The sequence below is a fragment of the Engystomops pustulosus genome, chromosome 1 (assembly GCF_040894005.1).
Source record: "Engystomops pustulosus chromosome 1, aEngPut4.maternal, whole genome shotgun sequence".
Classification (NCBI taxonomy): domain Eukaryota; kingdom Metazoa; phylum Chordata; class Amphibia; order Anura; family Leptodactylidae; genus Engystomops; species Engystomops pustulosus.
In genome coordinates, this window is record NC_092411.1 from 18,529,494 (window position 1) to 18,553,718 (window position 24,225).

Sequence of the window (24,225 nt, forward strand, 5' to 3'; positions counted from 1 at the left end):
GGACATTATATATTTGCATGAAAACCCTAAACACCTGGCACATAGAAAAATTATAGCTGACTGACATCAAACATATAGGCACCGCATAGTACCACGTCTCAACTCTCAGTCTCAAAAATGTTGCAATGGCACTGACCAGAACTACCACCATGGACACAGCACAGTACTACTACTCCTATCCTGTATATATGGGCACAGCACAGTACTACTACTCCTATCCTGTATATGTGGGCACAGCACAGTACTACTACTCCTATCCTGTATATATGGGCACAGCACAGTACTACTACTCCTATCCTGTATATATGGGCACAGCACAGTACTACTACTCCTATCCTGTATATATGGGCACAGCACAGTACTACTACTCCTATCCTGTATATATGAGCACAGCACAGTACTACTACTCCTATCCTGTATATATGGGCACAGCACAGTACTTCTACTCCTATCCTGTATATATGGGCACAGCACAGTACTACTACTCCTATCCTGTATATATGGGGACAGCACAGTACTACTACTCCTATCCTGTATATATGGGCACAGCACAGTACTATTACTCCTATGCTGTATATATGGGTACAGCACAGTACTACTACTCCTATCCTGTATATATGGGCACAGCACAGTACTACTACTCCTATCCTGTATATATGGGCACAGCACAGTAGTACTACTCCTATCCTGTATATATGGGGACAGCACACAGTACTACTACTCCTATCCTGTATATATGGGTACAGTACAGTAGTACTACTCCTATCCTGTATATATGGGCATAGCACAGTACTACTACTCCTATCCTGTATATATGGGCACAGCACAGTAGTACTACTCTTATCCTGTATATATGGGGACAGCACACAGTACTACTACTCCTATCCTGTATATATGGGTACAGTACAGTACTACTACTCCTATCCTGTATATATGGGCACAGCACAGTACTACTACTCCTATCCTGTGTATATGGGCACAGCACAGTACTACTACTCCTATCCTGTATATATATATGGGCACAGCACAGTACTACTACTCCTATCCTGTATATATGGGGACAGCACAGTACTACTACTCCTATCCTGTATATATGGGCACAGCACAGTACTATTACTCCTATGCTGTATATATGGGTACAGCACAGTACTACTACTCCTATCCTGTATATATGGGGACAGCACACAGTACTACTACTCCTATCCTGTATATATGGGTACAGTACAGTACTACTACTCCTATCCTGTATATATGGGTACAGTACTACTACTCCTATCCTGTATATATGGGTACAGTACTACTACTCCTATCCTGTATATATGGGTACAGTACTACTACTCCTGTATATATGGGTACAGTACTACTACTCCTATTCTGTATATATGGGTACAGTACAGTGCTGCTGTTCTACAACTTTTTATCTTGTTTATCCGTAAACATTGATTCTCTACCAACTGCTAAACCCTGTTCCCTCTTAGGCTACATTCACACTTATGTATGTGGGACGTATATATGTCCCCCACACACTTCTATGGGCACACTTGCGGCACCGTACCACTCTGTAGCCCGTAGAAAGATAGGACTTTGATCTGGTATCAAATCTATATAGTATTCCTGTTTCTGGAACTGTCTATGTACTAATCTTGGTTCTGGTACTGTATCTCTGTAGTCAGCCTGGTTCTGTTACTGCGTCTATTTAGTAAGCTTGGTTCAGGTACTGCATCTATGTAGTCAGCTTGGTTCTGTTACTGCGTCTATTTAGTAAGCTTGGTTCAGGTACTGCATCTATGTAGTCAGCTTGGTTCTGTTACTGCTTCTATTTACTAAGCTTGGTTCAGATACTGTATCTATGTAGGAGGCTTTTAATATTTATCTATGTGCATATCTATGTAGTTATGAAACTGTATTATGTAATGTGTACTGGGTTCTGTTCCTGAATCTACAAAGTATTACAGGTTTTGTTGCTGTATTTATGTAGTGTAACTGCTTCTGGTATTGTATTTATGTATTATTCTGGGTTTTGTTACTGTATTGATGTTACTGTATCGATGCTTGGTTCTGGTACTATATCTATGTAGTAAGGTTGGTACTAAAGTGATTGTATCTAATAGGTTTGGTTCTAGAAATTTGTGTATGCAAAAAGCTTGGTTCTGGTGCTGTGTCTAGATAAAAGCTAGTATAAAGTGCTTGGCCACTTTTCAATAAATCTGTTCTATTAGGCATGTCTCTGCATGTATATGTACTTGTGTCTTTGCCTCCTCTGATCGATTCAATCTTTCTCTGTTGTCACTATGCTGGACTCTGCATATATAAGTGGCTTCCTCTCTCTCACTACTCTAGGCTCCTCATGGCATCTTCCATTGTGTCTCTTTTCTCACAGTCTTTCCTCACTGACAGAGACAGGAAGAGGGGATGAAGAGGGAGCAGGAGGAGTCATAATCTCCTGCTACAGTTCCTCCTATTCAGCTGAGCTCAGACATGTTAACAAAGAATCAAGGAGAGTCTGCACACAGCACAAATGTAAGTATCCCCACTGCTGAATCACTTGATGAACATTTAGGGATTATCCACAAGGCAGTAAAGGCACATGGGCAGTAAAGAGTGACCAATGCCCTTAAGACCCAGACAGCCAAAAATAAAATTTATTTTAGTCACTTGAAAATATGGATAAATACTGATTAATGGAAATGTTTTGCGGTGACTCTCCAGATAATTTCTTGCATTAGAGACACTTTTCTATAGTAATGAAATTTAAAGTTGATTTGAACGTAAATGATAGGCTACGGATATTTTATTAAATTATCTACATTAATGTCCGGAAATTTAATCTATATTTATCTCAGTAAAATTAATTTGTTAAACTGATTGATTACAGAACCAATCAGATGGCAGAATATATCATGCTAGTTATGGCTATTAATAATTTCTGCATAGATTTCATGTGCATTAGTTAAGCTGGGAAATTATGGTACAAATATAGAAGAAAAGTTCTTAGATTTAATGGAAAATATTAGTAAGTGACCCGACCTCTCTATCTATCTCATATGTATCTATCTATCTCCTATCTATCTATCTATCTATCTATCTATCTATCTCATATCTATCTATCTATCTTATATCTATCTATCCATCTCCTATCTATCTACCTATCTCATATCTATCTATTTATATATCTATCTCATATGTATCTCATATCTATCTCATATCTATCTATCTATCTATCTCATATCTATCTATCTCATATCTATCTATTTCATATCTATCTATCTCATATCTATCTATCTATCTATCTCATATCTATCTATCTATCTATCTATCTATCTATCTATCTCATATCTATCTATTTCATATCTATCTATTTCATATCTATCTATCTATCTATCTATCTATCTATCTATCTATCTATCTCATACCTATCTCATATCTATCCATCTCATATCTATCTATCTCATATCTATCTATCTATCTATCTATCTATCTATCTCATATCTATCTCATATCTATCCATCTCATATCTATCTATCTCATATCTATCTCAAATCTATCTCAAATCTATCTCCTATCTATCTATCTATCTATCTATCTATCTAATATCTATCTATCTATCTATTCATCTATCTATCTCATATCTATCTATCTATCCATCTATCTATCTATCTATCTCCTATCTATCTCATATATATCCATCTATCTATCTGTCTCATATCTATCTCATATCTATGTATCTGTTGCCTTACTATCATCTATGTACAAATGGTCCATTACTTTTACCTGTGTCCAATCTCATGGGCGATGGTGAACGCCATGGGGAGGCCGGAGTCCTCGTTGATGTTGCAGCTTCTGTGCGGCTGGCACATGCCTGACAGATGGGACAAGCCGAGGGTCTCACAGGGGACGTTCCTTCCTGCACAGATATCCTTTCTGAAAGATACACAGATTATTATTAGTATTATTATTGTTATTATTATCGGCCCAGTTTTAGTAATTACAGCAGAAAGATCTGGAACAAAGCATAAGCCATGGAATTTATCCGTATTGTTCCGTGTTCCCAGGCCTCCACAATGTCTCAGCAGTGCACAGAGGCCTCATTACCTTATCCGCCATTGTTTATTACATTATACACTGCACCATGCAGAGCGTAATATCCACCACACAGGGAAGCCGCCTGATTGTGATTTATTGGAACAACTTTCATTTATCTCCGGGATGACGCACAGGATTGTAAGGATCCAGAGCAAGGATGACTGGGGGATTTCATCCTGGAGGCTACCTGCCTGTACGTAATAGTATTTACAATACTGAGCCTCCCTGGGGGCCGCGACTAATGGATTCTACCATGGTCAACTAGAAAATCTTCACTAAATCTTGGAGATTGCATCAAAAAATAACAAATCATTAAGGTTAATGATAAAATTTCCAAGGAATCAATACAACTTTTCCATCTTTAGCTGCTGTAACTAAAAATACTGTAAAGTCTACTGAATTTTATGGGAGAGTGTGACTGCGGTATCAGAGAAGATCTAATGCCTCAACAACAATGATGGCAAAGCATATGGCAAGGAAAAGTCTAAAGCTCTGAATGTGACTGGAGTATCAGCGATTATATAATGCAAGGATGAGACTGCAGCTCTGGATATGACTGGAGTAAGAGATGATCTAATGCCACTACAACAACGTTGGCTAAGCATATGCCAAGGATAAGTCCACAGCTCTGGATGTGACTTGAGTATCAAGTGTGATATAATGCAAGGATAAGACTGCAGCTCTGGATATGACTGGAATATCAGAGATGATTTAATGCCTCTACAACAATGTTGGCCCAAGTGTTTGGCTGACATTCCCTGAGTCACAGGAGGCACCCGTGCAAAATGTTGTGATTATATGTGGGGTGGTGCAGACATACAAACAAACACTCATCTTGCTCAATTTTGCTGGTGAGCATGCTCTATTGCACTGGTGAGCATGCTCTATTGCACTGGTGAGCATGCTCTATTGCACTGATGAGCATGCTCTATTGCACTGGTGAGCATGCTCTATTGCACTGGTGAGCATGCTCTATTGCACTGGCGAGCATGCTCTATTGCACTGGCGAGCATGCTCTATTGCGCTGGTGAGCATGCTCTATTGCACTGGCGAGCATGCTCTATTGCGCTGGTGAGCATGCTCTAATGCAATGGTGAGCATGCTCTATTGCACTGGTGAGCATGCTCTATTGCACTGGCGAGCATGCTCTATTGCACTGGCGAGGATGCTCTATTGCGCTGGTGAGCATGCTCTATTGCACTGGCGAGCATGCTCTATTGCGCTGGTGAGCATGCTCTATTGCACTGGCGAGCATGCTCTATTGCACTGGCGAGCATGCTCTATTGTGCTGGGGAGCATGCTCTATTGCGCTGGTGAGCATGCTCTATTGCACTGGCGAGCATGCTCTATTGCGCTGGTGAGCATGCTCTATTGCACTGATGAGCATGCTCTATTGCACTGGTGAGCATGCTCTATTGCACTGGTGAGCATGCTCTATTGCACTGATGAGCATGCTCTATTGCACTGGTGAGCATGCTCTATTGCACTGATGAGCATGCTCTATTGCGCTGGTGAGCATGCTCTATTGCACTGGCGAGCATGCTCTATTGCACTGGTGAGCATGCTCTATTGCAATGGTGAGCATGCTCTATTGCAATGGTGAGCATGCTCTATTGCAATGGTGAGCATGCTCTATTGCACTGGTGAGCATGCTCTATTGCGCTGGTGAGCATGCTCTATTGCACTGATGAGTATGCTCTATTGCGCTGGTGTGCATGTTCTATTGCACTGGTGAGCACGCTGAATTTTGCTAGTGAGCATGTTCTATTGTGCTGGTGAGTATGCTCTATTGCGCTGGTGAGCATGCTCTATTGCGCTGGTGAGCATGCTCTATTGCGCTGGTGAGCATGCTCTATTGCGCTGGTGAGCATGCTCTATTGCACTGGCGAGCATGCTCTATTGCGCTGGCGAGCATGCTCTATTGCACTGTCGAGCATGCTCTATTGCGCTGGTGAGCATGCTCTATTGCACTGGCGAGCATGCTCTATTGCGCTGGTGAGCATGCTCTATTGCGCTGGTGAGCATGCTCTATTGCACTGGCGAGCATGCTCTATTGCACTGGTGAGCATGCTCTATTGCACTGATGAGTATGCTCTATTGCGCTGGTGTGCATGTTCTATTGCACTGGTGAGCACGCTGAATTTTGCTAGTGAGCATGCTCTATTGCACTGGTGAGTATGCTCTATTGTGCTGGTGAGTATGCTCTATTGCGCTGGTGAGCATGCTCTATTGCACTGGCGAGCATGCTCTATTGCGCTGGCGAGCATGCTCTATTGCACTGTCGAGCATGCTCTATTGCGCTGGTGAGCATGCTCTATTGCACTGGCGAGCATGCTCTATTGCGCTGGTGAGCATGCTCTATTGCACTGGCGAGCATGCTCTATTGCGCTGGCGAGCATGCTCTATTGCACTGGCGAGCATGCTCTATTGCGCTGGCGAGCATGCTCTATTGCGCTGGTGAGCATGCTCTATTGCGCTGGCGAGCATGCTCTATTGCACTGGTGAGCATGCTCTATTGCGCTGGTGAGCATGCTCTATTGCACTGGCGAGCATGCTCTATTGCGCTGGTGAGCATGCCCTATTGCGCTGGCGAGCATGCTCTATTGCGCTGGTGAGCATGCTCTATTGCGCTGGTGAGCATGCTCTATTGCGCTGGTGAGCATGCTCTATTGCACTGGCGAGCATGCTCTATTGTGCTGGTGAGCATGCTCTATTGCGCTGGTGAGCATGCTCTATTGCACTGATGAGCATGCTCTATTGCGCTGGTGAGCATGCTCTATTGCACTGGCGAGCATGCTCTATTGCACTGGCGAGCATGCTCTATTGCGCTGGTGAGCATGCTCTATTGCACTGATGAGTATGCTCTATTGCACTGGTGAGCATGCTCTATTGCACTGGTGAGCATGCTCTATTGCGCTGGTGAGCATGCTCTATTGCACTGGTGAGCATGCTCTATTGCACTGGTGAGCATGCTCTATTGCACTGGTGAACATGCTCTATTGCACTGGTGAGCATGGACTTCTGGGTAAGATTATGGGGAGCATGCCTTGCTATCTTCTATAGAATAGTATTGAAACCATTCTCCGGTGATTTCCATAGAAAAGTATAATTAACTTTTTTGCTAAAATGTATGGGAAAGTGCAGTATATAGAAATATATCATGCTCTATTGCGCTGGTGAGCATGCTCTATTGCGCTGGTGAGCATGCTCTATTGCACTGGCGAGCATGCTCTATTGTGCTGGTGAGCATGCTCTATTGCGCTGGTGAGCATGCTCTATTGCGCTGGTGAGCATGCTCTATTGCACTGATGAGTATGCTCTATTGCGCTGGTGTGCATGTTCTATTGCACTGGTGAGCACGCTGAATTTTGCTAGTGAGCATGTTCTATTGTGCTGGTGAGTATGCTCTATTGCGCTGGTGAGCATGCTCTATTGCGCTGGTGAGCATGCTCTATTGCGCTGGTGAGCATGCTCTATTGCGCTGGTGAGCATGCTCTATTGCACTGGCGAGCATGCTCTATTGCGCTGGCGAGCATGCTCTATTGCACTGTCGAGCATGCTCTATTGCGCTGGTGAGCATGCTCTATTGCACTGGCGAGCATGCTCTATTGCGCTGGTGAGCATGCTCTATTGCGCTGGTGAGCATGCTCTATTGCACTGGCGAGCATGCTCTATTGCACTGGTGAGCATGCTCTATTGCACTGATGAGTATGCTCTATTGCGCTGGTGTGCATGTTCTATTGCACTGGTGAGCACGCTGAATTTTGCTAGTGAGCATGCTCTATTGCACTGGTGAGTATGCTCTATTGTGCTGGTGAGTATGCTCTATTGCGCTGGTGAGCATGCTCTATTGCACTGGCGAGCATGCTCTATTGCGCTGGCGAGCATGCTCTATTGCACTGTCGAGCATGCTCTATTGCGCTGGTGAGCATGCTCTATTGCACTGGCGAGCATGCTCTATTGCGCTGGTGAGCATGCTCTATTGCACTGGCGAGCATGCTCTATTGCGCTGGCGAGCATGCTCTATTGCACTGGCGAGCATGCTCTATTGCGCTGGCGAGCATGCTCTATTGCGCTGGTGAGCATGCTCTATTGCGCTGGCGAGCATGCTCTATTGCACTGGTGAGCATGCTCTATTGCGCTGGTGAGCATGCTCTATTGCACTGGCGAGCATGCTCTATTGCGCTGGTGAGCATGCCCTATTGCGCTGGCGAGCATGCTCTATTGCGCTGGTGAGCATGCTCTATTGCGCTGGTGAGCATGCTCTATTGCGCTGGTGAGCATGCTCTATTGCACTGGCGAGCATGCTCTATTGTGCTGGTGAGCATGCTCTATTGCGCTGGTGAGCATGCTCTATTGCACTGATGAGCATGCTCTATTGCGCTGGTGAGCATGCTCTATTGCACTGGCGAGCATGCTCTATTGCACTGGCGAGCATGCTCTATTGCGCTGGTGAGCATGCTCTATTGCACTGATGAGTATGCTCTATTGCACTGGTGAGCATGCTCTATTGCGCTGGTGAGCATGCTCTATTGCACTGGTGAGCATGCTCTATTGCACTGGTGAGCATGCTCTATTGCACTGGTGAGCATGCTCTATTGCGCTGGTGAGCATGCTCTATTGCACTGGTGAGCATGCTCTATTGCACTGGTGAGCATGCTCTATTGCACTGGTGAGCATGCTCTATTGCACTGGTGAACATGCTCTATTGCACTGGTGAACATGCTCTATTGCACTGGTGAGCATGGACTTCTGGGTAAGATTATGGGGAGCATGCCTTGCTATCTTCTATAGAATAGTATTGAAACCATTCTCCGGTGATTTCCATAGAAAAGTATAATTAACTTTTTTGCTAAAATGTATGGGAAAGTGCAGTATATAGAAATATATCATTGTAATATATACTTCAGTCTTACATCTATCACTCAAAATTCCTTGAGAGGAATGAGATGCACTTATTTGCTGTATCTATCATGTGCCCTCTATCTGAGTGATACTCTGCCCTCGCTGAACTTCTTCAGAGTCAGAAGTGTCTCTTTGAGGTGAGCGTTCATCGAGTTGTTTGATGACATCATCCTGATGCATAAGTGATCGCTGCCCTGGATGGGTTTTCGGATGGTAAGGTTTCACTATTCTTTCATCTCTGAGTTGATTGAACTATATAATCAGATGTCAGGTATCGAAAAAGTGTTGAAGGAATCTTAAAATCTGATAGAACTCTCCCCCTTCCCTGCCCCAACCACTCTCCACCAATACCTTTATGACCACTATGTTACCTTTTGACCACAAAGACAAGATTCTTAAATATACTCAGGATAACAAAATAACACATACTCTAGTTCACTGTTATTAACAGCACTTCACAGATATAATTCCAACCTGTCTATATCAGTCCTGGTGTTTACAATTTTGGTTGTCCATGGATACGACCGTAAACTCCTGTCTATGGTCAGGCAGATTCCTTTAACTTCTCTTGTATTGCCAGAGAAGAGAAAGGGGTAGGAGGCTGAGAACATTACATACACAGGCGACTCAAGGTTCATCCATACTTCTACACTGTTCTCAGCTCTACAAATAAGATAAGCTCTGGATCCCAGGGGAGGGGTTGACATAGCAGAGCTGACTGTGATTATTAATAAGGTGAGACAGCAGAGCTGAGTGTTCCATTGTGTGTTATATCCATCTCACGGATCTCATAATTTCTCATCTCTGATCTTTCTTTGAAAGATGATCAGAAGCTAAATGAAAGTGTATATAAACCCTGTACCCTGATAACGTAAGCACATTGTCAGCACACGGCATCTCATAGCACAGAGGATCATCTGGTCTTACACTGACCATCACTGAGTGATAGGAGCTAAAACACTAATAAAACTGAGTAACATTGTAAAGTAAGGAGTTAAAAATGATCTTTATTTTGTAAACATCATTAGGGGATTAAAGTCTGAGAAGTCTATTTCATGGGAAAACCCCTTTAAATATGTCCATAGTACAGGACAATACTTTTGAACAATGTACCAAGGAGATGGAGGCTAAGCACTATCAGTGCAAGCCCCTCCTGGTAAGGGGGAGTTTACAATCAAATTTACCAAGTGGAAGGCGCTGTCTAAGCAATATCCTTACAGGTGATATTACGATAAGTTATACGTTTAAGGGGGGGGGGTGGAATTATCAGTGATTGGGAAAGTCACATTTCATGGCACATGCCCAGGAATTGTAGATATTTACCTCTTACACCAATTCTATGCTAAGTGGGCACAGAGGGGGTCATGCCAGGCAATGGAGGCTTAAAGGAAACCTACCATTTGATTTGATACATTATGAAACAAATATACCTTGAGAATGCTGTAGCTACACTGATGCAGAAACATATCTTGGTTAATCCCTGTGCTGAGTGGTTTTGCTGATAAAACAGATATATCATCATGATAATGAAGCTCTGCTGCTTCTGTGGCTGCTCCAGCGCTTCTCCTAGCACATTAGTTATTCCCTGCAGGAGAGGATGATGTAATCCCTGGTTTGTACCTGAAGGCAGAATAATCAATCGCTGCACCATCACCCAGCTGCGGTGTATGAGTGATGCAGCTCAGGTTGATTAGTTATGTCTTGACATAAGCTCCATCTATAAGAAAAGCTCCGTGTGTAATGTGTTTATGTTGGCAGCCAGCCTGACCCAGCTTTCCCAAGGTCCTGAATGTTATAATTGTTTTTTCAGCAAAACCACTAAGCTCAGGGATTAACCAAGATATGATCCTGCATCAGTGTAGCCACAGCAGTCTCAGGGTATGTTTGCTGCATAATGCATCAGATGGTAGGTTTCCTTCAAGCCACCTGATAGACCCTGCATGGTGGAAGGGGTGGGGCTTAATCATAAAGTTTATTTTATAGGCAGAGGGCCACATTTATCACTTGTTTTTTCTGTTGTTTTTGCGCGTTTTCGTTTAGGCGCACCGTTTTTGTGCCCGTTTTGCGATTAAACGTCAAATTAGCCGCGCAGCTAAAATAACCACCTTTCCCTCATCTATCGTTCAATTCCAGATGTTTTGCTGCGCCTAATGATATTCATCACGTGCGACTTTTGCATTTAGGCGCAAAAACGGGTGCAAAAACACTCCAGCCCGAAGGTGGCGTTATCTGAGAAGAAAGCACTGAGCCCCTTTGCAGAAGAGCTCATTTCTAGCAGCAAAGCTCAGCCAGACACTGGAACATATAATAGATACATTACATACACTGCAGACACTAGAACATATAATACAGACATGAGATACTCTGCAGACACTAGTACATATAATACAGACATGAGATACTCTGCAGACACTAGTACATATAATACAGACATGAGATACTCTGCAGACACTAGTACATATAATACAGACACTACATACACTGCAGACACTGGAACATATAATAGACACATTACATACACTGCAGACACTGGAACATATAATAGACACACTACATACACTGCAGACACTGGAACATATAATACAGACATTAGATACATTACAGACAGGAGCTGCAGACTCTATTTACACTTCATCTCCTTCTATTTACAAAATATTCTGCAAAACGCTGAGCTCACAGCAAGAGCAAGAGAAGTTTGCACAAGTTTGCAGAATGTTGCAGATACATACAAGTGTCCCCCATGTCATTCTGCACAGTATCACCAGTGTATCTGAGGGGGATACTGTGCAGAATTACAGGGGTGCAGCAGGTGACCAGCACTGGGGGATCCCCTCCAGGAGAAGCCCCTGCTGAGGAGGTCACTGGGTGCAGGGTGTCACACACCTGGGTGCTGCTGTGAGTGTTATCTTCATTCTGGGCTGTGGGAGAAGCAGAGAGGAGCTTGTAGCAGGATGACATGTAAGTGCCCGAATCTAACATTGCGCCTAAACTGCGCCTAAACTGTGATAAAGTAAAGTGATTAATAAGAAGCAGAAAATATACTTATCACAGATGGTTGTAGCTTGTGATAATTCTGGCAAAACAGTGCGCCCGAATTTAGGCGCAACTACTACACTTAGGCGCACAAAAGTGATAAATGTGGCCCAAAGTATGTAGGGATTTCAGCATCTTCAGCACCACAGCATCTCTGGGTTTTAGGATCACTTAACATTCTGCAAACTATGCAATTGCTAGGGGATCCATAGATTGTGATGAGAGTGGTGGCACATAGAGATTGGCTGCAGGCTCTAACTATCTGAGCTGCATCCTCTCTGTCTGCTTTAAACTGTATCAGTGTCTACAAGTTACCAATACAATCTAAGGCATTGGCAGAGCCATTAGGAGAAGTGCTGCATTATTGGAACATAACTTTTTTGAGCCCGAGAAAAGGCAAACCCATCACTACATTACAAATCAGAATAGCAGTATAGTGTGTGGACCATTGTTACATGATAGATAGATATGAGATAGATAGATAGATAGATAGATAGATAGATATGAGATAGATAGATAGATAGATAGGAGATAGATAGATAGATAGATATGAGATAGATAGATATGAGATAGATAGATAGATAGATAGATAGATAGATAGATAGATAGATATGAGATAGATAGATATGAGATAGATAGATGGATATGAGGTAGATAGATAGATGATAGATAGATAGATAGATAGATAGATAGATAGATATGAGGTAGATAGATAGATGATAGATAGATAGATAGATAGATAGATATGAGGTAGATAGATATGAGATAGATAGATAGATATGAGATAGATAGATAAATAGATATGAGATAGATAGATAGATAGATAGATAGATATGAGATAGATAGATAGATAGATATGAGATAGATAGATATGAGATAGATAGATAGATAGATAGATAGATAGATATGAGATAGATAGATAGATAGATAGATATGAGATAGATAGATATGAGATAGATAGATAGATAGATAGATATGAGATAGATAGATAGATAGATATGAGATAGATAGATATGAGATAGATAGATAGATAGATAGATAGATATGAGATAGATAGATAGATAGATAGATAGATAGATAGATAGATAGATATGAGATAGATAGATATGAGATAGATAGATAGATAGATATGAGATAGATAGATAGATAGATAGATAGATATGAGATAGATAGATAGATAGATAGATATGAGATAGATAGATAGATGGATAGATATGAGACAGATAGATAGATATGAGATAGATAGATAGATAGATAGATAGATAGTCCATCAACGAGGCCTATCTGCTGTACGTAAGAAGTTATTGAATATAGTATAAAAGTTCACCCCCTTCCAACACAGTTTGGAGTGCTGCCTCTTCACTTTGATATATTTGGGATCCTTGCCAAGGAATCATTGGCTATTGCACTCGCTACCCCGGTTGTGCTGCTCAGGACTTTCCATTGTTTGGACAGATAGATAGTCGGAAAAAATAGAGTCCAGAGCAGCACAGCCCCAAAACCAAAGAAAAGCCGTTGATCCCACGACAAGGGTCTCATTAGTAAATCCAATCAAGAGGCAGCACTCCGATATTTGAAGAAAAGAGGGTAAAACTTTTATTCCCTAGCAATGTTTTGGTGATACAATATATAAAAGATTCACCCTCTTTTCTTCAAATATCATAGTGCTGTCTCTTCATTAGATTTGCATAGATAGATAGATAGATATGAGATATATAGATAGATAGATATGAGATATATAGATAGATATGAGATAGATAGATAGATAGATATGAGATAGATAGATAGATATGAGATATATAGATAGATAGATATGAGATAGATAGATATGAGATAGATAGATAGGAGATAGATATGAGATAGATAGATAGATATGAGATAGATAGATAGATAGATATGAGATAGATAGATAGATAGATAGATATGAGATATATAGATAGATAGATATGAGATATATAGATAGATAGATATGAGATAGATAGATATGAGATAGATAGATAGATAGATAGATAGATAGATATGAGATAGATAGATAGATATGAGATATATAGATAGATAGATATGAGATAGATAGATATGAGATAGATAGATAGATATGAGATATATAGATAGATAGATAGATAGATATGAGATATATAGATAGATAGATATGAGATAGATAGATAGGAGATAGATAGATAGATAGATATGAGATATATAGATAGATAGATATGAGATAGATAGATATGAGATAGATAGATAGATAGATAGATATGAGATATATAGATAGAAAGATATGAGATATATAGATAGATATGAGATAGATATGAGATATATAGATAGATAGATGGATAGATCTATCTCTCTATATTCACCTAAACTCTATGAAACCATAAGTATACAGTCAGGGAGGCTGCACTTTCATCTTCTACCATAACTGTGTGACCGGGGACTGTCTGATCGTCATCGGTAGCTGTATTAAGTGCTGTTTTGTGTACATGATGTGTAGCATTAGCCTCCCCTCTATTACAGTACGATGACTTCACTGACCGATCCCTTTAATCACAAATCTGATTTTTCTGTATGTGTGAGATAAATACCTGGTTAATAACACAGCGACGTCGTGGTGCGCGGGGTGGGAATCACTTTTCGGGTTGATGCTTTTTTGCCACTTGCAGAAGCTAGCCAGAGTCTGGTCGGCATGGTGGACAATCTTCAGGCCTTCCTGGACAAGAATAAAATCATGTGGTTACAACTTTTACCTAAAACATCAACTCTTAGAGCTGGTTTGACACATAATATGGCAAAATGTTAATCACCTTCTCCCGATTCCCCACTGCACACCTCCTGTTATGTTCTGAAAAAAACAGGAAATGCTTCCTCAGCCAATGGGTGCTCAGAGCTCTAAGAAAGCACTTCCTGTGTGTTTGGAGATAACAGTGGAGTGGGGAGCCAGTCAGCGCCCTCACCAGAATATTAGTAACTTTTTGTTAGGCCCCTCATGCTCCACCATTATTGCAATATTTTTACCCCTTTAAGGCCATCTTGTGTTCTATAGGGTGAGGCGAATAAGCCTATGGATGAGTGGAAGGAGTTTGGGTATGTCATTGTTACTGACACCAAAAAAACCCATTTGAATATTTGTCCCTCCCCTCTCTACATGACCCGGACCAAATTATGTCTGTAGAAAACAACTTAAACATTGCTGATGGAGTCAGCAATGAGCGGAGAGAAATTCTAGAATCTGATGTATAAATGTGAGCTTTCACTCTGATTGCCCTAAGGCTAAGAGGAAATCATACTGGAAAATTCCAATTATATCAATCCCATTATTTCATGGATCACAATAGTCATCCGTTTCTTCAAGACAATGAGACTACAGAGCAGCCATGGCAGCCGGATACCGGAGGATGATGGAGGATCATGGTGCACTATGTATCAGAGCTATATACAGGATGGCAGTGTGATAGTGATGCCCCGGCTGTGCTAGTACATAAAGAGTGCACTGTGTATCAGAGCTATACACAGGATGGTAGTGTGATAGCGATGCCCCGGCTGTGCTAGTACATAAAGAGTGCACTGTGTATCAGAGCTATACACAGGATGGTAGTGTGATAGTGATGCCCCGGCTGTGCTAGTACATAAAGAGTGCACTGTGTATCAGAGCTATACACAGGATGGCAGTGTGATAGTGATGCCCCGGCTGTGCTAGTACATAAAGAGTGCACTATGTATCAGAGCTATATACAGGATGGCAGTGTGATAGTGATGCCCAGGCTGTGCTAGTACATAAAGAGTGCACTGTGTATCAGAGCTATACACAGGATGGTAGTGTGATAGCGATGCCCCGGCTGTGCTAGTACATAAAGAGTTAACACAGAGATACAATGATCCCCATTACCTATCCTCCATGACACAATGCAGACACCTACCTCCTCCTCCTCCAGCAGGATGACCCGCACCACCTTTACGTGGATGGCATTACCGATACTGGGATCATGGAACAATCCGGCTACCTGGAAGAAATAATGAGAGCGCAATTAGTGACCCGCGATAACCCGAGTGAGGGAATCCATAGTGCACGTCCCCCAACCAACGAGCAAGGGGGGCGATTAATATGTACACAGGGGGGGGGATAGTTATCTTACTGTGTCTCAGGTTCGCCTTTTTTGTGCCTGGTTTGTTCCTTTTCTTGTCTTGTATTTTATGTTTTATGGGGGACATTAATCATAGTCTGTTAGACTGTTTTGAGCGTCTTTTGGCGCATCTCGTTAATTAGGCGCATTTATGCGGCATTTTCTGGCGCACGGCAAAGTTCGGCCCTTAGTGGTTTTGAGTCCCTGCGCCTTATCTGACACAGTGAGAGCCTCCTATACAGATGTTTGCACGGGATCTATCACAAAAGTGCGCCTAAAAAGACACAAAATAGGCGCAGAAAATGCACCTGCTCTGAGCAGCTGCACTTCCAAAAAACTTCCCTTTTCATTACTAAAAACATACATTTTAGGTTCCCAAATGAAGAATTCCCTCCATGCAACATGGAAAATACTTCGGAGCAGTTTTAAAATGTAAAATTTCTCCAGTAACGACTTCATCATTGTCTATGGCAGTGATGGCAAACCTTTTAGAGACCGAGTGCCCAAACTACAACAAAGACCTGCTTATTTATCGCAAAGTGCCAACACACAAATTTAATTTGTGATTTATACTCCCTTCTCTGTCACAGTTTTCATTGATACCAGCACCTGAGGACACCAATAAAGCAGAAAATAGTCCCAGGTAGTCCTGTCACTTTAAAATAGCTCTGTGCACATCAAGTCCTGGGCTGTCTGGGACTGCAGGAAGATACCTGGAGTCATCTCTGGTGATGGCCTGAGTGCCCACAGAAAGGGCTCCGAGTGCCGCCTCTGGCACCAGTGCCATAGGTTAGCCATCACTGGTCTATGGGATCATCTCTGGGAGTGATTATTGTCTTATTGTACAGATCTGAGAATATTATCAGTCTCCATTTCATGTAAATTATAATAAAAAAGGCAAAGACTCATTTCAGCAAGAATTTATTTTTTTTTTTACATCTCTGTAACTTTTAGTCCCTGCAGTTACATCACAATGATGGTTTTTGTGCAGAGATGACGCCCTGAACGTTCTGTCACATTTTCTAAGTCTCCTTTCATTATTGCTCACAAATGAGATCTAACAATTTGCGCCAAATTTGGCGCAGAACTAGGAGCTAATGAATGGGACATGCGACAATTCCAAAGTGCATTTACTAAGGCAGAACCAGATCCATCATAGATCAGGAGCCAAAAAGAAGAGCAAACCAGGAGCAAAAATAGGCGAACCTGAGACCCACTATGATTAATGTCCCCCTATGTTCTTTTGACTTATTAAATGTGTTTTGAATTGTTTCAAGGCCGATTCATTGGCGCCTAAATTGCTGCATATTTTTGCCCTAAAAAGTAGATCTCAATTGCGACCAATAAGGAAGCGAGATTGAGAAAACATTCCCAGCTTCATTTTTACACAAAAAAAAGTAACTGAATGTACAATGTCCAGAATACATATTGAGCACATTTATTAAGAGCAGTGCAGTGTGTACTATGTGCAGTGTCCTGTGTATAGTGCAGGGGGCGCCAGAGTCAGGATTCATGGCACACGTTCTTCATGAATCTGGTGCCCCCTGCGCTGCCCCGAAAGAGGGCACCACTTTTTTTTAAGATAAGGCTTGCGACACACATCTGTTGGACTTTGCATGATAAATCTGGCGCAGGGTCCGACTGAGCACGGGAACGCCCCCTAATTTATGTTGCATGACAATTAGTGCAGCAGCGCCACAAAACGGTCCCGTGTGACACAATAGTGACGCAGACACTTTTTAAATACCTGTACAAGCAGTTTGCACCTATAAAAACGTGCAAAGTCCGACAGAAAACTGGCGCACGGCCCTTAGTAAATGTGCCCCATTGTTCTAAATGCAGAGACTAAAAGTTACAGATATGTAAAAAATGAAAAAAAATAAAAATTTCTTGCTCAAGTGAGTCGTTTTTATTATAATGTACAGGAAATGGAGACTGATAATATTCTCCGATCTGTACAATAAGACAATAATCACTCACAGAGATGATCCCATAGACAATGATGAAGTCGTTACTGGAGAAATTTTACATTTTAAAACTGCTCCGAAGTATTTTCCATGTTGCATAGAGGGAATTTTACATTTGGGAAGCGAAAACCTTTATTTTAGTAATGAAAAGTGAAGTTTTTTGGAAGTGCAGCTGCTCAGAGTAGGTGCATTTTTGCGCCTTTTTTGCGTCTTTTTAGGCGCAAATTTGTGATAGATCCCGTGCAAACATCTGTATAGGACGCACTCCCTATGTCAGATAAGGCGCAGGGACTCAAAACCACTAAGTGCCAGAAAATGGCGCATAACTGTGCCAAATTTACGAACTGCCAGATTTTTGTGCAAAAAAACGTCAAAAGCTGTCTAACAAACTATGATTAATTTCCCCCCTAGTGTTCTCTCTCTCAGATCTATCTCATATCTATCTATCTCATATCTATCTATCTATCTATCTATCTATCTATCTATCTATCTATCTATCTATCTCATATCTATCTATCTATCTATCTATCAATCTATCTCATATCTATCTATCTCATATCTATCTATCTATCTATCTCATATCTATCTATCTATCTCATATCTGTCTCATATCTATCTATCTCATATCTATCTATCTATCTATCTCATATCTGTCTCATATCTATCTCATATCTATCTATCTATCTATCTATCTATCTATCTATCTATCTATCTATCTATTATCTATCTATCTATCTATCTATCTATCTCATAACTGTCTATCTATCTATCTATCTATCTATCTGTCATCTATCTCATATCCATCCATCCATCTCATATCTATCTATCTATCTCATATCTGTCTCATATCTATCTATCTCATATCTATCTATCTATCTCATATCTGTCATCTATCTCATATCTATCTATCTATCTGTCATCTATCTCATATCCATCCATCCATCTCATATCTATCCATCCATCCATCTCATATCTATCTATCTATCTATCTATCTCATAACTGTCTAGCTATCTTGAAAAAGGCGTGCCACAACGCCGAAACGTTGCACATGGAATAAAAGCTTCACCCTTTTCCACGTACTTTGGAGTGCTGCCTCTTTCCTACAAATATCTATCTATCTATCTCATAACTGTCTATCTATCTATCTATCTATCTATCTATCTATCTCATATCTATCTATCTATCTATCTATCTATCTATCATCTATCTATCTATCTATCTATCTATCTGTCATCTATCTCATATCCATCCACCCATCTCATATCTATCTATCTATCTATCTATCTCATATCTATCTATCTATTATCTATCTATCTCGTAACTGTCTATCTATCTATCTATCTGTCATCTATCTCATATCCATCCATCCATCTCATATCTATCCATCCATCCATCCATCCATCTATTTATCTATCTATCTATCATATCTATCTATCTATCTCATATCTATCTATCTATTATCTATCTATCTATCTATCTATCTATCTCATAACTGTCTATCTATCTATCTCATATCTATCTATCTATCTGTCATCTATCTCATATCCATCCATCCATCTCATATCTATCCATCCATCCATCCATCTCATATCTATCTATCTATCTATCTATCTCATATCTATCCATCCATCTCATATCTATCTATCTCATATCTATCTATCCATCCATCCATCCATCCATCTCATATCTATCCATCCATCCATCTCATATCTATCCATCCATCCATCCATCTCATATCCATCCATCCATCCATCCATCTCATATCTATCCATCCTCTCCTTTTCTCTTTCTATCTATCTCATATCTACATGTGAGCCAAATTCTATGCACAGAACGCACCATATTCATCACAGTAAAGATGTAAGACTCTACGCCTTCGCTCCCGTGATACTCGATCATCTTGGTGTCGGCCACCACCAGAGTTTCCACCCATCGTTCCTTACTGACAGACCGTGTAGACACTCTTCGGTTTTTCTTTTGCGTTCTCTCCCATTTCTCTCTTTGCCGTTCAAGCTGGAGAACAGCGCGGAAATTATCTAAAAAACACAAAACAATTCAGTATGACCCAGGAGTACGTGGAGAGACTATATGATTGTTCCTCCTATACTCACTATACCCCATAGAGACCAGTAATGCAATGAACATTGTAATTTGGGAGCCCATAACATTCTTACCATAAATCTGTAAGGCTCTGTTCACAATATGGGGCTTATTTACTAAGGGTCGTGGATCGCACTTTCGTCGAACTGTTCACGGTTTTCGGGATTTGCGCAGCTTTGACAGGTATTTAACAGGGGTTTTTCGCTGGGGTTGTGTCGCACACGATCGGATTTTGGCGCAGCTGCGCTGGCTTCCATGCGACCGAAATCGGGGGACATGCCGTAAGACGATCCCACTGATTCGGACTGAGCGTGAGATTTCACTTTCAAATTGTGTCGCAAGACAATGCACTTACATGCACCGGGAAGAAGAAGGTGAACTCCTGCGGACCTGAGCGGGGAAGCGACACATGCAGGATATCGGGCGCACGATCTTAGCACAGTGCATGATCATCGGACAATGCACTTTCTGTCAGACAGGCAAGTAACTGAGCCCCTTTGGGTTTACTCTTGCAGCATGTGTCAACCACTACAGTATAGGACAGCGATGGAGAACCTTTTTTAGACTGAGTGCCCAAACTACAACCAAAATCCATGTATTTACCGGGAAGTGCCAACATGGCATTTTAGGCAGTAACTTATTGTTACCCGTTCTTCCGCATCTTTCAATCGTATCGACCCCCTGAGGTCACCAATACAGTAGAAAGAAGGCGGGAAAATTCAGATTATCATTGTAACTTCTCTCCAGGGTCTCTCTGTAGAGGAAGAATGGTTGGTCCAGCAAGAGGACCTCAAAGATAATGCAGTTCCATCCACACCTTCTAACTTTTCCCGCAGTTCCAAACAGCCAATGAAGTGTCGCTTTAAAATAGCGCTAAGAGCAGCATCTCTTAAGTTGCCTGGGACTGCAGGAAGATTTGGTGTATTTGGTCCTATTTGGAGACCTCCTGGGGTGATGGTCTGAGTGCCCACAGAAATGGCTACGAGTGCCACCTCTGGCACCCATGCCATAGGTTCGCCACCACTTTTATAGGACCATCAGGTGCCCTATGTCAGCCATAGGCACAAGAAGGTTTCTCCTCCTCTGCAGATGATCCTCAGTTCCTCCTCATCAGTGCAGAGCAGGAAGTCGTAGTCTATCCCAAGTCAAATCACTTCCCATAAAATACTCTCCGCCATCTGCGCCCCCGGGCACCATACACGCCATGACACTGCCCGGTGCCAATCCAGGATAAATACCGCCCTCTGCCTGGAGATATGAATCCTCTCTGTGACATCATATCCGTGTATTGATATTTCACACAAGTGACAATTTCCATCTCCAGGATATTCCCACCGGACACCAGTCACTTCTCACAGTGACAAATAGCTGATAATTGATACGGGAACAGGTTGATGTTCTCCATGAATAATCTCCACAGATCAGGACCGGGAAAAGAATCAGTAGGAATTTTCTCCCTCTTCCACTATATTTTATGTGACTACTATGTGTTCTCCATTTGTCAGCAGGCAATTTATATGATTGAAACATCCTATTTATATGTCTCCACTTATTCAAAGCCTTCCGTCTCTGGAAGATTAACCTCTTTTCCTGGAAAACTCCTGTGGGACCGGGGAAGGAGTAAAGAAAAAAAATAACTGTACTTTCCATGGTCTGGTTCCAAACTTCAGCAGTGGATATGCATGGAGATGGTAGGAATCTCGTGAGCTTCTCCTGTTGGTGGTGTCTACTGAGAATGTAGTAATCTCCTGAGCTCCTCCTAGTGGTGGCTGTATATACAGTATGTAGTAATCTCCTGAGCTTCCCCTAGTGGTGGTGTATATACAGTATGTAGTAATCTCCTGAGCTCCTCCTAGTGGTGGCTGTATATACAGTATGTAGTAATCTGCTGAACTCCTCCTAGTGGTGGTGTATATACAGTATGTAGTAATCTCCTGAGCTCCTCCTAGTGGTGGCTATATATACAGTATGTAGTAATCTCCTGAGCCCCTCCTAGTGGTGGTGTATATACAGTATGTAGTAATCTCCTGAGCTCCCCCTAGTGGTGGCTGTATATACAGTATGTAATAATCTCCTGAGCTCCTCCTAGTGGTGGTGTATATACAGTATGTAGTAATCTCCTGAGCTCCCCCTAGTGGTGGCTGTATATACAGTATGTAGTAATCTCCTGAGCTCCTCCTAGTGGTGGTGTATATACAGTATGTAGTAATCTCCTGAGCTCCTCCTAGTGGTGGTGTATATACAGTATGTAGTAATCTCCTGAGCTCCCCCTAGTGGTGCCTGTATATACTGTATGTAGTAATCTCCTGAGCCCCTCCTAGTGGTGGTGTATATACAGTATGTAGTAATCTCCTGAGCTCCCCCTAGTGGTGGCTGTATATACAGTATGTAATAATCTCCTGAGCTCCTCCTAGTGGTGGTGTATATACAGTATGTAGTAATCTCCTGAGCTCCCCCTAGTGGTGGTTGTATATACACTATGTAGTAATCTCCTGAGCTCCTCCTAGTAGTGGCTGTATATACAGTATGTAGTAATCTCCTGAGCTCCCTCTAGTGGTGGTGTATATACAATATGTAGTAATCTCCTGAGCTCCCCCTAGTGGTGGCTGTATATACAGTATGTAGTAATCTCCTGAGCTCCCCCTAGTAGTGGCTGTATATACAGTATGTAGTAATCTCCTGGGCTCCCTCTAGTGGTGGCTGTATTTGTGTATGTAGTAATCTACCCCTGGTGGTGCATCTAAAGGAGGATAGAGGAGTATATGGAGCCTCACTGATCCACTGCAGGGTATCAAGTAACTATGGATAGAAAGTTGTAGATTCTAGGTGTACATGACCAGACTGTTAAAAAAAATCAAGTGTAAGAGTTTTTGAATCAGTTGCATATATTGTCAAATAAAAATGAAGGGGAGCTCTTCCCCATTCTTTTTGTATTGGCTTTCTCTTAATATTTCCTTTTCTTTGCACTTCATCCTTTATAAAAATTCTGTAAATATTGCTATATTGTCGCCTGATCCGTGTCTGAACACATAGCTGTTAGCCCGTCAGTATGTGACATGGGATATTACCGCCTGTGATAGCGGGAATTGTTTTATGTGATGTTCAGCCCAAACTCTTTCATATTCTCCTTTCTGTAATTGTGATTATTTCAGCAGCGCTCTGCTGCGGATTCTACACGAAGCGCATGGAGCCGTCTGCTTTGTGTCAGACTAGACGAACATCTAAAGAGAAGGAGCTTTATAAAGGCTCTGAGGGGAGAGCTGCTGGAATTACTTTTCTTCAAAAAAATCTATATTTAGTAATACATAACATATTTAACATTTGATATTTTCATTTCAAGCATGCATAGGGCTTAAAATACACGTGTATTTGGTGATTTTGTATTGTTTCCTCTCCTTTAAGTAGTCTTCCAAACAAGAAAACCCATAGTTAGGTTCCTGTGAACTCCTGTCCTGTTCCATTATTTCTTATTATACAGGAACTTTCATTGCCTTGTGCCTAGACTATGCTTCTGTATATTCTATTACACAGGAACTCTCACTGCCTTGACCTTGGCTTGTGCCTAGACTATGCTTCTGTACATCATATCACACAGAAGCTCTCACTGCCTTGACCTTGGCCTGTGCCTAGACTATGCTTCTGTATATTCTATTACCCAGGAACTCAGTGCATTGACCATGGTCTGTGCCTAGACTATGCTTCTGTACATTATCTCACACAGAAACTCTCACTGCATTGACCTTGGCCTGTGCCTAGACTATGCTTCTGTACATTATCTCACACAGAAACTCTCACTGCATTGACCTTGGCCTGTGCCTAGACTATGCTTCTGTATATTCTATTACCCAGGAACTCAGTGCATTGACCATGGTCTGTGCCTAGACTATGCTTGTGAATATTCTATTACCCAGGAACTAAGTGCATTGACCATGGTCTGTACCTAGACTATGCTTCTGTACATTATCTCACACAGAAACTCTCACTGCATTGACCTTGGCTTGTGCCTAGACTACGCTTCTGT

The 24,225-nt window shown here is 41.8% G+C and overlaps 1 protein-coding gene across 1 annotated transcript in view; it reads right to left on the reverse strand.

The window, feature by feature from the left end:
- The window catches only part of ADAMTS12 (ADAM metallopeptidase with thrombospondin type 1 motif 12), a 348,163-nt gene that overhangs the window by 106,378 nt on the left and 217,560 nt on the right, over positions 1 to 24,225 (reverse strand). Inside the window, exons 4-7 of the mRNA XM_072134459.1 lie at positions 19,944 to 20,140; positions 15,933 to 16,016; positions 14,601 to 14,725; positions 3,772 to 3,921 (exon numbers count right to left, since the gene is read on the reverse strand). Coding sequence (XP_071990560.1) covers positions 3,772 to 3,921; positions 14,601 to 14,725; positions 15,933 to 16,016; positions 19,944 to 20,140 — 556 coding nt within the window. The remainder of the gene's footprint in view (positions 1 to 3,771; positions 3,922 to 14,600; positions 14,726 to 15,932; positions 16,017 to 19,943; positions 20,141 to 24,225) is intronic.